We start from the raw sequence: 16,482 nt of genomic DNA, 5'->3' as shown, positions 1-16,482 counted from the left end.
TATTATGTGAAACTCTGCAGCTTCTTGCAGGGGCAGGGGAGGCTTTCATTGAGCAATCAACCCAATGCAGGTAAGCTTCTGCGTGCTTGGAAGGATCAATCTTGACCTCCTGTCTGCTGCAAGTTGGCTTTACAAGACCATTAGGTGTAGCAGAGCATAATGAACTGTAGAGTATTTTTAACAGTGTTGCAAGGTAGGAACAAGAAGCAAAGGCAGAAAAGCCCAGCCGGTGGTTCTGTCTTTTCTTTTGAGCAGTTTTAGACAGTGGGTGGAAAACTAAACTTGTTTAAGAAAGAAAAAAAGCCACTCTTACTGTCAAGGTCATAAACTACTGAGAAGGTGCTACACTGAGGTCAGCGATTGTGAAATTTCTAAGTAGGGGGGTGCTCAGAGCAGAAAGGAGAACACTGCAGGAGCTGACACCATGCCACAAGCAGAGTGGAGAGGGGCTGCAGCAGCATTACAGCGTGAATACTTGTAAGAGAGCAAATTTGTAGTTAAGGTTCCTATCATATGCTTCTATTTTTAACGCTGTTAAAATTAAACTCTGCAGCCAAGGCTGAGTGCTAGGAATTCTTTTTGCACTGCTTCAGCACTGCCAGCATCTTTTTTGTCAACTTTCTCATCCTCTTCTGCAACCTTGGGTAAGGGATACCTCAGCTGTACAGGACACCAAGTATCATCTCTCTGCCTCGGGGTGACCTCCGAAAGGAAAGGACTTCCATCAACGATGAGATGAGATTGTCATGGCAGTGTCTGGTGTCAGCTATTAATTTGTGAGTGCTTTCCTTGGCCCTCTGGTTGTGAACGGCTACTGCTGAAAATCTGCACAAAACTGTCCTTAATTCACCCTGCCTGATGGCTATTGCACAGATGGCATCTCCAATCAGAAGCTGGGGAGAACTGCTGTAATTAAATAAGACTTAACAGCTAGGGTCAAAGCCTCCATCTTAATTTTCAACTTCCTAGCCTTGATACAAGCATGCTAAAGCAACCTGTGGGTCAGCAAAATGTTCTGATACTGAATGCTTTGTGGTCAGACTCTCCACCTGATCTTGCTGTTTTTGGGGGTGGGTGGTTTTTTTTGTATTTGTCTTCATGATAGCCGATACTGAATTCTAAGAAGCTGCTTCTGTCTTTTAATATGTTCTCCAGATTATTGTTACACAAAGCTAAGCCAAGGCTGTTGTACAGCACTTAGTTGTGGAGTGTTTGTTTAGGATTTACCTTTAGCTCCATGTAGCACACAGAATGGCGGTGGCTGTGGCATCTGGGATGGTTTTTCAGGTTCTTGGCCAGCAGCGAAGGCTCATGTCTTGATTGTATTCATTCAATCAGGCTTGTGTAACAGGGCTGATGCTGTGAGAGTCAGAATCAAGCAAGCCAGCCACGCTGCCCGTTCTCATCTCTACATTCTGTTGCCATCAACCAAAACCACTTCTACCCTGATGGCCGGTACCTCCACGGATGTTAAAAAGATTAACCATCTTCATCTCCTTTGACTCAAAACGCTTTTTTACATCAGAAAGAAATTTACAGTTTGTGCGTCTGCAAAAGACTTGCTTAAACATTCAGCAAGTGACTGGTTCTTAATATAGTTCAAAGTTCATAGACTGTGGCTGATCTTTACCTTCCCTTGAAGGAGAAGAATGTTACAATTGTTTCTCTGTATCTTCCCTGTTATCCATTTTAAAGGAGATTGAGATTTGTAGTAAATCCAGTGCTATACTCGTATAGAACTTGGCTCGTGATTTTTAACAGATTTTGTACTATATTAGCAAAGAGTATTTATTTAGGTAAGGAGTGGCTAAGAAGCAGTAGCCATTGAAGAAACAGACCAGTAGTAGTCATGCTACAGTAGGGGAGATCCTTCCTTCTCTTACAGACAGCTTAATTGTTACTGTTCCAAATACCATGTTGCGTTTTCCTTTATTTATTTATTTTTGAAGAGGCAGCCACTGTTCTAAAGGATCAGCTTGGCACAGCCCCATCAAGCTGTGCAACAGAAAGCATTAACCTTGGAGTACCACCTTCTGGAAACAACTGGTTTTCCTAAACCCAGCAGTACCTCTGAACCTCCTGTGCCTTCTGGTTTCTTCCTGCCGTGGCAGCAGTTGAACAGAATTCCAGTTCTAAAATTTAAAGTTTGCTGTATAGTCTATTGACTGTACAGTCAACCTTCTATTGACTGAAAACTTACACCACTGGCTAAGAGAAAACAGTGCTTTTTGCTCAATCTGTGGAAACTGCCAGTAGAAGTTTTTGTGCAAATGACAGGCTACAAGAAAACCCTGGCTTTGTGCTGTTTTAAGGGTCAGGAATTTTGATTGCAACCATGTTACTTCTTTTTGACAGCCACATCCCTTGAACTGTGTAGTTATTTTTATTGAATTATGGATATACATTTATCCATTACATGTATTTGAAAAGCATCTTTTTTACTTGTCTTCCAATTTAGGGTTCCAAGTTGAACTTGAGCCAGTTTGTACAGAAATATCCTCTTTGAGACACGTTAGCACTTGTAAGAATTAATTGCCATTAACCTAGCTTGAACTAGGTGCTGCAAATTTCACTTCTGCAGAAGATGACAAAAATCCCAGTGCTCAACCTGCTGCACTCCTTTGGCAGCACGCGCCAGGCAGGCATAGCCCCAAAAACCATTCTGAAGAAGCAACACTGAGGTCTGAGATAAATGAGGTCTTTAAAACGTACCATTTAGCAGCCTGCAAAAGGGATTTAAGAAACTCCTGCTGGTAAATGGGATTTCTTTTCCTACCAGTTGTAAATTTGAATGGATGCCTCCAGTTGGGCCTCCTGTTAATAGTTTGATCAGCTGAAGGATTTAAACATGTTGGTGAGGTGGGACTGGGAACTTAACTCCAGGAGCTTTGATTTCAGAGAGTGCTTAAAGCTATGGGCTGCAAAATGGAAGTTATAAACCAGAACACAGTGTAAAACCCTCCTTAGGAGTAATAAGTGGAGCAGATCCTGGATCCAGGCTGAATCCTGCTCAGTTCTCAGTAAGCTATCTGAGTTACTTCCATTGAGTGGATGCGGTTCCAAGTGACAGCATAAAGCCCTAGCCTCAGGTAAACGTAAGTTATGAATTGTTCAGGACTGAAACAGCACTGAGTAGCCAAAGCAGATGTTTGGACACATACGAAGTGAAGACAAGCAAAGAATGTGGCATTAATTATACGTAGCCACTTAATGTGTACTGCTGACACTTACATCTACTGCCTTTGTCCCTTCCCTTACCTCAGACATGAAGAATGAGGACTAGCATTTTTTTCTTCCTTCTGCTAGGCATGAAGGTACATGTGGCCATTCTTAATTACTGCTGGGTGTTTTGATCTTAGCTACAAATGTACTCACTCTAATTAACATTGAGTTATTAGTATGTACCACTGGACTGCTGTATTCCGGATCTGTGCATTTCCCTTCTGACAAAGAGGAAGCTGTATGAGCTGAATTCACACTTGCTTTACTACAAAATTAACCAATGCAACTTAGCTCTGTATACTCACAGATTTTCCTGAGAACGTGTTCCCTATGGCTATATGGAAATGACACTTCAGAATGCTGCACTGAAATGAAGGAGATGTAAGATGACTGCCAGCTTCTGTTGAGGTGGTCCTTTGCTCATCCACCTTTGGCCGATGCAGCTGGGAAAGGCAAAAACATGATGCTCCTTGAAGCATAACCAGTCTGGGAAAAAAATCCTGACAGACAAGGAGGCACCAAAGTTCATTAGCAGCAAACCAGACAGAACGAAGCACCTCTTCTGTAGACAGCTGGGCCAGTTTCTCTTGTGGCTACTCTGACAGCTTCTTCTCTAGTATTTGCTTCACCAGAAGAGGGTTGGCGCGGCCTCGTGTAGCTTTCCGAACCAGTCCAATTAACTTATTGATAACTTTTTCATTTCCTCCTTTTATCGCCATAACCTTTAAAAAGAACAGGAAAACAACACGCTCAGTCATTCCTGGACAAGGTATGAATATTTTTGTTTTTTAAGGCCACCACAGTTGAATACTGTAAATACTGTACTTAGGGGGTTAAGGTGTTATTATAAAAGCTTCCTTTGGCTTTGCACTAACTGCTCAACAACTGCAAGGCCCTACAGTTAATGAAGATCTGCCTTTATTGAGTAAGTCAGTGAGCACTTCTGGATTTGAACACAAGCAGCTCAGACAGTGACTTCCTGGGAGAGAGCAGGAAAACAAGTGACTTTCTGTTGCCAATAGGAGCATTTTCCTTGAAATACTGTTCAGTTTTAATAAATTATTTTCATTGAATCGCAATCAATTTGAAAAATATTTCTCAAGTCCATGACAGAGATTATTTCCTTGAAGCCAAGGATCCTTTGCAACAAAGTTAATCCACTGATGAGAAATAAGGCCTCCTATCAGAGAGCTACTGTTTGACGCACAGTTACCTACAAAATATCCACGTATAAAGGCTAAGCAAAGGAAATGAAAAAGAAAAGCACTGAAAAATCCACTGTCAGGCATTTCTAGAGGAGACACTCATACTGAAACTATGTCCTCCTACAGTTTGTGCGGCAGGGAAGGCATTCTCGGCATTGTCAGAATTACTGGGCAAAACATGATAGCTTCAATTAAACACGATGTCATATTTACAGATACTAAGGGAAGGATTGCTAACATATGAACCACCAACTGTGACAATTTCCAGCACAAATGCAAATACTGCTGCTCGTTAGGATATCTGAATTATTGGCAGTCTAAAAATCTCCGTAAAGTCACAATATGGAAGGGACTCGTTACTCCTTACGTGGCAGAAATCCCTTATGTGGGGCAGAGTACAGTACAGCCAAGATCCTGCATTTTCATTAACAGCTCAGTGTTGTTTTGGAATTTTGTCCATTTTGAAGAAAGTTCCCAACGAAAGCAAGGCCTGTTTGGTTTTTTTTCCTGGCAAGCACTCAACTAACTCTTATTTTGTAATGCAAGTTCTTACAGCAATTCGAAGCAGTAAATTACAGCCCTTCCAGGCAGCTTTTGCCTTAGTGAAAGATCACCTGGAAAAAGGAGGAAAGCGAAGCCGCTCTACTGCATTTGGCTTGACTAAACAGCAAAAAGCAGAGAGCAATGACATTCTCAGACAAGGCGTTATTATTGAAATGGGAGCGTAGTTATGGACCTTCAGCTTCTGCACTTCCCAATCAGCTCTGATGTTCTTTCTGTATCTACGCCTGCGCTTCCACACTAGTCTGAAAATACAAGCACTGAAGCACTTTTATCAGGCTCTGCAAATGAGTCAGTCTGATGGAGGTCACGCCGACCTACTGCCAGCTCATTTTCTTTATCAAAAGCTCTTGCAGAGCTGTTAGCATCCCCCAATGCGAACTGGGGTGGGTGGTATTGTTCTCAGAAGATGTCAGTGTTTTTTTCCAAATGGCAAATGTATCCAGACAATGCTTGTATTAGAAGTAAGCTATTCACTTCTGCTTTTACATTTTCGCTCCAGAGAACATACAAGCGCTTGTTTTCATTCTCATTTTTTATACAAAACAGATGTTAGAGTCTGTCAGGATTTCTTCCCACTCCTCCCCTTCGCAATCAACAAGCTTTTTCCCCCTTTGCTGGTTCAGAGCTCATTAGATGGATGAGCCACGCAGGCTGCTGCATCTTTCTGAGGGGATGGGGAACAGCTGAAACCCTGCCCTTACACCTGCAGCTGCAGCAAGGGGGAGCAGAGGGCAGCATTCCCAGTCCCCAAGCCTCCAGCGCTGCTGCCACGTGGGTCTGTCTCCTCTCACCCTACAGACACAGCCAGGCAGGAAAGTGAGCAAAAATTCGCATTTGGCTGTGAAGGAGGAGGAGGACAGGGTAAAGAGAGGAGTAGAATTTTAGACCTCTCAGAAGTCCCTGAGTCCATTACTATTATATGCCTTGCTGGCAGATAGCCTCAGTCTTCAGAACAACGTAGCAGTGGTGCGCTAATATCACAGGAGATGGCAAAAAAAAATGACAGTTAGGTGGCCAAGTGGCCAGGTCAAGTTAAGGGCAGTGCATTGCACAGGTGAAGAAAGAGCCCTACAGCTTTCCTTTCTTGTATTACATTTTTATGGTCTCCTAGAATGACTTAGCACATTAGCCAGACTGGTAATTTCTTCTGCAGATCATTTTGTGTAAGCTTCAATTTCCAAAAAAACACTTAGTAAAATAAGAAAGGAGAAGAAAAGACCTGATGGTAGCTGCACGTCAGCTTTAATGCTTCTAACTGGCTTTAGAGCTCAAATACCAATTAAAAGAGAAAAAAAGGCCATTTAAACCCCCCTTTTTAGTGCCAGAGAGTAAAAGAGTGTGCAAGCTTCTCAGCACCACCATAATCACCTCCTTTTCTCGTTCATCAATCACCGCCTGGCAGATCTGTTCAAGTTCTTCTTGATCTTGTATCAGTTCAAGCTGCTTTTCTTTAACGATTTCAAGAGGAGTCTTCCCTTCTCCCTTCCACAATTCCTCAAACACCTGAAAACCACAATGAGCAACAAAAATCAGTCATTTTACATACTGATGTTATTTATTTGCACTATTTTAGCTGCTGATCTAAGAAGTCAGATTTTAGTAACAGCAAGAGCAACAGTGCTCTTCTCACGGTATGCACTGCCTGAGAGCAGTAAAAGAATGTATTTCCATGAGCGGTGTCTCTCTGCCCGGAAAATGACCATTAGTTGACAGCAGTACCAAGTCCATTCCCAGGAAACTCATTACCAGTCCTCAATCAGCTAACTGTCATGAGGATACATATGACAAAGCAGAAGAAAAATAGTGCCAAGCAGAATCTCTGCAGCAGCTCCAGGCCCAGCTATGCATCACCTCCCAGAAAAGGAATGCTGGGTGACTCTAAGCCTTGGGAGTAATTGTTAATGTTGGTGTGTTCCTATGCTGTATGAGGGCTGTTACCCTGGAATAAAGTTGAGAAAAGAGAACATTTATAAAAAAAAGTTTCCTTGGGCAGTGATTTTCGTTTGCTCTTATTTCCTTTGCTGTTATTTCAGACCTGTGGGAGGAGAGGAAGAAAACCGTTATTAAAACAGCTGCTTACGCTTCATTCTGCACTGAAGATATAATTGTATGTTTGGACTACTGCTGTGTACCAGTGTGGAAATAGTGCCCTGTCACCATTTCAGCATTAAATACTCAATGCAGGATGGAGAAGAGTCTGGGAAGGGGAGAAGAGAAGGGGCACTCAAACTGCGTGTTAATTAGCAAAGCAGTGAGACAACTTAGGGAAAATGGCACACGCAGGGTGGTGCTTTAGGAATGCCAGCAATATTCTTCAGCACTGGAATATTTTGTGGTAAGAAAGACCCTCAGTTAAACAGTTCTGTAGCCACAACATGTACATAGGAACCATGCATTGACACAATTCCTGCAAGCAGATATTTGTGTGGCAGCCGTACCCTAAAGCTTTTGATGGGATCTTATCACAGAGCTAAGACCCAGCGAGAGGGTAATGATACACAACTCTCATGGAAGCTGCATCTTCTTTTTGCCTTGTAAGAGGGTTAAGAGCAGATCAAAATATTAAATTGCCAATAAGCAGAGTTATAACCACCATAAGCAAAGCTCTAAGCTGCTTTTACCTACAAAAATCAATGCTATATACAACGTCCTCTGCAAGATCTCTCTTCCTGTACCGTACTTAAAGACCATCATGCCCACATTAACTGAAACACCCCTAGAAACAAACACATCCAGCGGAGACTCAACCTGCCTGCATCTCTTAGCATTATCTTTTTGCTGCACTCCATGCCTCATTCCACAGGCAGCCCCAGCTGCTCCTCCTTCCCCAGGGACCTGGCAGAAAGCCTTCTGTCCCCGAGGCACTGGGATGGCACATCTCCCTTCAAAGGGAGCTCTGGCCTCTCTGCACAGCACAGCCCACAGCAGAACACCCTGGAGAGTCTGAAACACTGCATGAATCAGAGACTGGGCAATGAAGAAGCCATATCATTGTTCTGGAAAAAGGCAGATGTGATTTTTAAGACTGGTAAGCATGCAAGCAAGACACTGTGGGCTACAGGAGGGGAAAATTTGCAACAAACAAAATCTGAGCAGCCAACCATGGTGGAGTTACCCAGCAGTAACTCTTACATCAGGCTGCTGGACAGCTGACACTGCGAGATCCATCTCTGATTCCCTGCCCCTTTTGTGCCAAACACCTCCCGGCACTGAGAAAAGCTTCCCGTTAGAAACCTTCAAGGCAGCAGATTTTCCCTGTGACATCTGCATTGTATGTATTTTTCAATTTGGTAACGAGCTTATCCACTTGGCCACCAGAGCAGTATCGTTATCAAGGCCCTTGCTTGTTTACAGGTATATAAAAAAACAGAGAGAGATGTGCCCAAATCCTGTCAAAAATGCATTTTTAAAAATGTGCTTGGCTACTTGGCAAGAAATTTAAAGAAAGCAGTTTAAAAAATGATTTCAGCTCATTTACACAAACTGTCTGCATCAGAACAGCGGGATCAAATTATGAAGTCTCCAGAGCCAAAATGAGAATCTCAGGCCTCATTTCTATCACTGAAATCTCAGTAATTTCTACTATTGACTCTTGGCTGAGCGTGATTAGATTTTAATGATGTTCTCCTCTCCCCACCTAACAGGCATAGCAGTAAACCACTGGTCAAGATGGATTAATCAGGACTTGCACGTCTGGCAGCCACGGGCATCATATCAAACATTTTGCAGCTGGCGATCATACCAGCTGAATGCTCTGCCTGTGAACGGCTCCAACTGGAAAGCCTACCCACTGCGATGTGCTGCCAGAGGAGGAGGGAAGCAGCAGGCAGCACCATTTGAGCCTGTCCTGGGGGCTGCTCTCCTTTGCCCTGATGGAAAGCCTCCATGTCTGGCAGTTGTCCCTCAGCCTCTGACAAAAGTGAGGGGCAGGCTGGGCTCACTGCTCCAGATGGTACAACCATAGTAGTCAAAGCAGATGCTTCTGTTTAGGTTTGTGTACTGTACTCATTTTCCTGCTACCTACTTTGAAGTAGGGGTGCCAAGTGGGTCCACTGAAGTTATTCTTATACTGGGTGACCTATGCAACTGCACAAGCAAACAAAGCAAGGGGCCTTCTCTTCTCCACACGCTGCTACAGATCCCTGATGAACATACAATAGGGTGTTTCCACAGAGTTGCTGCAGCACAGCTCTCAACAGCAGAAGCCATGTTCTGCTTTCCTGACCCAAAAACCACCTCCCCCTGACAATGCCCTCGCTGAAAAGCAGGTCCCTTCAGCCACACATGTGCATACTGCCAGCTATAGTGGTGAGGAGCGAGGTCCCGCCTCAGCCATACTCCCATCAGACCAGTTTCAGTGTACTATAGTTACTAGAGTAACTAGAGTTACGTTCTACTGTTGACATCCAAATGGTGCCTCCACGGTAAGGCCATGCGCAGTGTGTGCCTATGCAGGGTCTCCCCAATGCAGGACATGCTCCCTGCACAGCCCTGCATACCAGCAGAGCTGCTCCCCTTTGTACAGGCGTGCCAGCATGAAACTACTTCAGAGGCCTCAGGGGTAGGATGCTATATTTGATGGCAAGTTGGGCACGAGCTCTGTAATTACCCAAGTGGTAATTATGTAAGCACACTGTGCCCTTTCCTTGGCATACGCATCCTACCATACAATGTTCTGTGTCTATAATCAGCATTCGCAGCTTTTATCTGTGTTTTAATGCCTTATACAGCAGAGACTGAACACAATCCTCTTAACAAATTAAAACTTCTAATGGCTTCCTGCTGCGAGCACGTATGTGTATGCATGTCTGTGTGCTCACCCCATCAACCCTGCTAGTGCTTCTAGTTGGATCTGTCTCTACCACTGCAATTCGTTCTCCTCCACTCCAAGCGCTGCACTTCATCTGCTGTTGTGTATATATAGCCCCTTCTGCCCTCAGGCCATCCAGCATCTCGGCCTACTGCTGAGAATTGTTATAAACATTTGTTACTCCTCTGACATCCAGGCAACCAAAATACTTTTCTAAATGTGGCAAGGTTCCTGCCGTTTGACAGCATCACTCAGTGATGGCAAATAGCACTGTTACTTCTGTGTCCAATTTCAGAACACAGAGGACAACATGCACATCATAAGGAGTTTGTAATTAAACAAGAAAGGCATCTCTGAAATTCTTGACGTTTCATAACCTGTCAGAAGTGCTGGCGTACAGATTTATTACAAGGAAAGGACTCCAATGGAGGGGCATTAGTATCCTCTCTACCTCCAGAAGGAAACAGACTGAAGAATGGAGTTCTGAGCTCCTTTTTCAGACGCAGACCCCAAACTAATGGGTGTCCCATTGCCCTGAAGGCACACAACTGCTCTGCATCCCAGTGTATTTCTCTGTTAATATTTTATGTCCTTTTTGAAGCTTTTACTTTTCCAGTCCAACATTTCCAGATGCACATGCCTGAAGTCAGGCACTTAAATCTGTATTTATGGTGCCCACAAAAAGCAGCTGGCTATTCCAAGGAGCAGGCAAATTACAAGGACAACATAATCAAGATCCACAAGCACCTCCAAAAGAAAACACCCAGAACTAGGAAGTGTCTCCCAAAAAGAGACACATTTGCAACTCTGGGTTTGTAATCATGTGAAGAGTGAACTAAAGCCTGTACTGTTTTGAAGTTACACTCGGACTCAATCAACTTGTGCTGGAAAGGTGCCCTGTGCATTTGAGAGTGGTAAAAAGGTTAACTAATGTACTTAAACACAGAGCACTGTAACTCACCTGAAAGGACGATGAATCCCACATAGAGAATTTGAGGTGAATGGCAGTTATTCCCTATCGCAAAAGCATTCCAGATTTTGCCTAATACGCACAAGCAGTTCATAACTTTAGAGATCAATGTGTGAAGTGCTGATTTTTCAGACTGTCCGAAGCAAAATGATAGAGGGAAAACTGGCTGCACAGACAGTCCTTGCTTAGGAGACTCATGGCAGCACTTGCTCAAAGAAGCCAGGATAAAAAGAAGGTCAGACGTGTCTGTGTTAAACTCACAGAGTGCACCACATCAGACTTCTTTTTGTGACTACAATCAGGTGATTGATATCCTTTTCCATACACCAATACTTGACAATATAGGCTCTAGTATCCTTTTGCACATAGTAGCTGATACGCTCAGCTTAACTGCAAGCCCTGGATTAGTTCCCACCAGCCTTTGCTCAGGTGTTACTCAAGCTACTAGACTGAGATCTGGCATCTGCTTTGTTCAGAAGCAGGCTTAACTGACTGTTGCATAAAGCCCTCTTATTACACTAAGTACGCAAAGATATCACTAGGATTATACTACATAAGGCATTTTCATCCATTAAGTGTACATAGCATAGATACAAAATTTATCCTTCATCAGCACCCTGACGAATTTAAAGCAACCAATTCATTGGTACACCATGAACGCAAATGAAATAAGCATCAGCAGATTCAGAGTACAACGATATCAAAAAATACCTGCTTTGCTGCTGAAGAAGAAATGTCTCCGTTTTCTAGAAGGTTCAGAAGGTCAGCAAGGAGAAAAGAACTGATGGGGCTGTGGAAAAGGGGGACAGGAGTTACCTCAGAGAGGAGGACAAGTAATAGATTTATGCCACTGTTGCTTGTCTAAACGTCACACAGTTCAGCATGACAAGCTAGGGTTGTTTTTTTTTGTGATACACTATATTCAGCTTTCATCTTGACTGCCTGATTATGCCTCACCATTGCCCTCTTCTCTGGAAGGCATTTGGTTAACTTCATTAATCATGACAGTGTCAAGGCCTAAGCAGCACTGCCTCACAGATGATAACTAAAGCAGAAGTCAGCATCAGAGTGACATGATACTGTTCTTGGTGCATGAGAAAAGGAGCAATTTTATTTCATCACTGTTGTAACTGAGAAGTCTGACCTTTCCTTTGCTGTAAGGGAATGTTGTTTTAAATGACTGAGTAGGTCACTCAGAATCCATCCGATCACTTTCTTCGGCTTCATCTGGGTCTGTTTCACCACATCTTCAAAGAAGTCCATTAATCCATCTTCATTCTATTAAAGAAAAATTAAGTTCATTAAACAGATACTGAAAAGCAAGCACTATTAATTACAATTGGAATCAGAGTACGTATGCTAAAGTAAACTAAAGAAAGTAAAAAAGCTGCAAGACTTTGGAGTAAACAAACTTGTGCCTAGCATGCATGCATACAGTTTATATGTCAGCCTGTATAAAGGTAACTTAAATAATCAAGTGATCTTTTCTCTCTTACACATTCCTTAGAATTAATATTTGGAGAGAACCTTTCTCATTTTGTCCTGTTTTTAAATACGTACAATGGCATTAAATATAATGCTCCATACGCTGTCACGTTATCATTTACTAAGAAGAGACCTTGCCTGAAATTGCTTTTAGATACCTCCCTCACTCTTAATGTTGCAATCACTTGTCTTTTTTTGACTGACAGAATAAGATTAGTTTGTAGTCACCCCCTGAACGATATGGTAAGGTCACATTGTAAGAACAGGGGTTTTATGTTTCTAGATTTTTCACAGAAGCTATGCAAGGCTTTGCACAGCACCCTAAGTGCTCAGAAGGTATGATAGTAGGGGATTCAATTTATACTGTAAGTGAAATCTGAGATTGTTTTTAGAAGAACAGATAGTGCACAGCCTGTTGATCACTGTGCTGCTTGATATCAGGGCACTGGCAGTTCTTGAACTGTAGCACAGAACTCATTAGTTCTACTGATGGCAGAAGAGACATTAAGTGGCAGGAGGAATCCAAATCCTCCTTGCCACCAGATTTCTGCAGAGCGTGGCATAAATGAGCAGGAGGTCTCAGCTGCTCTCTGAAGAGGTAGCAGTTTAGAAGCAGCCACTGAGTTATTCTGCTCATACTGTCATCACAGCAAAACCATCTTCCAAGCACACAGTAATTGCAGACGGATCTCTGTGAATACTTCTGAGCAAAACAGAAAGCAGGCAAACACTAAACCCAAGCCTGACTTCTCCACGAAAACTCAGCCCTGTCAAAGCAGTCTTCTTTGTCTTTGTATTTAAAAGAAATTTATCACCACAGCAATACAAAATTTTGGACTTTCCACCCTCCATAACTTTCACAAAACAAGCTTCCAACATCTCGGGATACTGCTTTTAAGGAGTTCACACTCTACTGCTCTCTGTTCCGGAAAACAGAACAAAAATTACTTCAATTAGTGGGCTGATGTGCTATAAAACTACTATGATAAAAATCAGACTCTCACCCTTTCCTGTCCTGTGCTTTTACACATTCACTGAGTAGTCAAATGTAAAAAATAAAGTTAAATATATCAGAAGAACAAATTTTGTTATTATCAGAGATTAAGAACTGTGCATGTGTGCAATGGAATTATTAAGATGATGAACTACCAAATATTGTACTCCTCTTAATTCACCTCATGATTCATTTGCACAAACACTGATTATTTAAATGGCTGATTACCTTGCATTAAAACACTTGTTCAATTTAAGTAGGAAAAATCCAGTGTGTACAAATGCAGTTGTTTTCACTTCAATGTATACTGCAGGTTTCACAAAGTCTAGGCTGAGCAGTCCAGCTACATCATGCGCATAAAAACTTTGTCTGCAGATGCCACGTGTCTGAATGCAGGCTGCACAGCTCAGATGCAGCACATCCCACACTTCTATCACATAGATGATGGAGAGCAGCCCTTTAGCACTGGGCACATTGAGGTTTCTGGATACCAACAGCCCGGCTAGAGTTACAGCGCTGATGCTTCTGCCAGACCTTTGAGAAATCAAGGGCAGACATATCCAGCCTCCCAATTTCCATCAGATGATTTTCAGGCAGCAAGAGAAGAAAAGCCCAGGAATGATCAGACACATTTGTTTATGTATACTACCACGTACTGAGCCCCAGACTTGCTTCTTAAGCACGGAGAAATGGACAAATTCTTTTGCAGTACTTTATTATTTTTACTTTTTTAAGCGATTGTCATTTGCTGTAGCCAAAAAGTAGGAAACACCAGAAGTGAAATGTTCAAGGCAGAATTTCAGAACATCAAAATGACTGACAAAAATTAAACATTTTCCTTATTTTCTTGCCATATAAAAAGTTGCTAATAACTTGAATTACTTCAATTCTTAAATACTGTATTATTTGAACTTCAATTTCTTGTGCGTTTTGGTCAACTTTTGTCATTCTAGATTCCGTCCAGCCACCAAACATATTTCAAGAACTTTCAACCAGAAGAATGTCATTAACTGTAGGAAAAAATAACCTGCCAGAGGGAGCAGCTCTGATACGTTGAGCTCTACTACCCATCATTTCACTTCCTAAATAAAAAAAAAAACAAACACCATTCACTGAAATATTAATTTAGCTTCTTCTCTACTAACCTGACATCACAATTTTTCTGTCTGCTGTCTGTATGTACTGCGTATTTCTGCCTCCTTATTTCGGCACTATAAATTATGCCCCCACTTCGGTCTCCCACTACACACCAAATATGTTGCACTTTATTCATCAGAATCTCAACTGCAGGAACCATGACATTCCAATATTTCAACCAGATTCAAATTTACTTCTGGTACATGGTTTAACACAGTCTTTTAATTCTACCGAGATGTCAAAACGTAACAGCGGAGTGATTCCAAGTGCTTTGTAAACAAGTTTCAAACAATACTTTGTTTTACAGACAACCATGGGCATAATCTGCAGGGACACTGGGTCTGTAATGCAAACCTACACCTTTAAAGACTAATAGCTGCCCAAAGCACTGAACGAGAAAACTGTATCAGTGTTCACAAATCTCATTTTTTCTGCTTTTTCTTCCCATTTTCACCGTTGCAGTTCCCACAATAACCAACTGTGAGGTAACAATTGTCGCCAAAATGTGCAAGACTGTCCAGGAAAAAAAAACAGAAAATCTACCCTATTAAAGTAGAAAAGAAGAGCAGTCAAAGACAGACAGCTCAAACTTCCTCCTTCTGACTTGTTAGAAAATGCTTTAGGTTCTAAAAAGCGGCATAAATTCAGCCACAGACTGAAGTATATGAGAGTGGCATAATATAAGTAAAACGGCCAAAACCACTGGCAGCCCATTTTGATTGTACGAAGGATTCACAAATGCCAACTGTTACAGTAAAGAAGAGAGCTGAAGCAGAACTGACACGTTTATCTGAGTAAACATAAAGGTGTACAAAGGCAAGGAATTCAGAAGTGATCAGATTGTTTCTTCCTAATGCTGCACTGAGACAACTGATCTATTTTTTTTGGTTGAACCTCAGCATGGTTTTTGAAATCAATACAACATATTCATATCTATGCCAATACATCCTTTTTTTTTTTTTTTTTTTTTTTTCATCTTAGCTATCTTGGAATTAGGCAAAGCTGGAGTCTTACACTCTCTATACTGCAGTTTATATAGGCTGTTCTTGTGTATGAGAATAAAGGTCTTGAAGCCAGCTCAGAACTACTTGTGAAGTATGATATTGTTTTATCGTAACTTTTGGGCTTAACATTTTCTCTTCACAAGTTGGCACAAAGCAGAGATTTTGCATTTTAGAGTCATCCCTCTACCACCACCACTTATTTAATGAGCACTCCTGGGTGCTCTAACCTGAAAGAATACTCATTAGATTTGTGCATCTGGCCCTATCAGCAATCTTCTGTAACTTCCCATGTAAGCTTAACACAGCAAAGGACATACCATTTGCAGATGAATTAAGGTTAACTAGTCTCCCAGTGAACAGGCAAGCAACTTTCATGGAGAGTTTTATGGAGAGTTTACACGCTGACATCCTAATGCACAATAAAAGACTCACAGTGAAGAAGTGTTCACTTCATGCATTCAAATGGATGCATTACCTTACTACAAGCTGTATCTCAAATTTCAGCTTGGAGCTCATTAATTATCTTACACACCACAGAAAGGAAGAAGTTAAAAGAGAAAAAGAAAAGGCACTAGAAGATTTCAGAGAGCTCTTGGAAGGAAGTAGGAGCTGAGGAGGCAAATACACAGGGCTAGTTCATAGAGATGACAGAACCACACAGCAGAAGCCATCGATACTATCAAGATTGAAGCAGGCTAAGAAGTAGGTTGACACCAAGTGATAGAAGAGGATGTATTGAGCACAGCTGGGATGAAGTTGATTTTCTTCATAGCAGGCCATAGGGTGCTGTGTTTTGAATTTGTGACCAAAACAGTGCTGATAACATCAGCGTTTTGGCCGCTGCTGAGCAGAACCTATACAGCATAAAGGTTTTTTCTTTTTCTCCACTCTACTCCCACAGTGAAGAGGCCAGGGTAGGTTTAGAACAGCAAATCCAAATTGAGTAAAGAGAAACTGCATGCCTTACGATGTTGTACTCAGCAAGAAAAACTGAGGGCAGAAGTAGTTAGAGACTGGCTGGGCACCAGGCTCCTGCAGAATGTGATGAGTGGCAGCCTTTGCAACACTTCTGTTTTTTTGTTTTTTTTTTT

At 42.1% G+C, this 16,482-nt stretch overlaps 1 protein-coding gene across 1 annotated transcript in view; it reads right to left on the bottom strand.

The window, feature by feature from the left end:
• Positions 1–2,364: 2,364 nt before the first annotated feature.
• GATB (glutamyl-tRNA amidotransferase subunit B) overlaps positions 2,365–16,482 on the bottom strand; it is a 42,966-nt gene continuing 28,848 nt past the window's right edge. Inside the window, exons 10-13 of the mRNA XM_042828373.1 lie at positions 11,916–12,049; positions 11,483–11,561; positions 6,360–6,494; positions 2,365–3,944 (exon numbers count right to left, since the gene is read on the bottom strand). Coding sequence (XP_042684307.1) covers positions 3,816–3,944; positions 6,360–6,494; positions 11,483–11,561; positions 11,916–12,049 — 477 coding nt within the window. The 3' untranslated portion in view covers positions 2,365–3,815. The remainder of the gene's footprint in view (positions 3,945–6,359; positions 6,495–11,482; positions 11,562–11,915; positions 12,050–16,482) is intronic.

This window comes from Centrocercus urophasianus, unplaced genomic scaffold (genome assembly GCF_019232065.1).
Source record: "Centrocercus urophasianus isolate 14NV4802_14NV808 unplaced genomic scaffold, USGS_Curo_1.0 seq_3, whole genome shotgun sequence".
Lineage (NCBI taxonomy): Eukaryota > Metazoa > Chordata > Aves > Galliformes > Phasianidae > Centrocercus > Centrocercus urophasianus.
The sequence above is the reverse complement of the archived record's forward strand: the minus strand, read 5'-3'. Positions and strand labels throughout refer to the sequence as shown.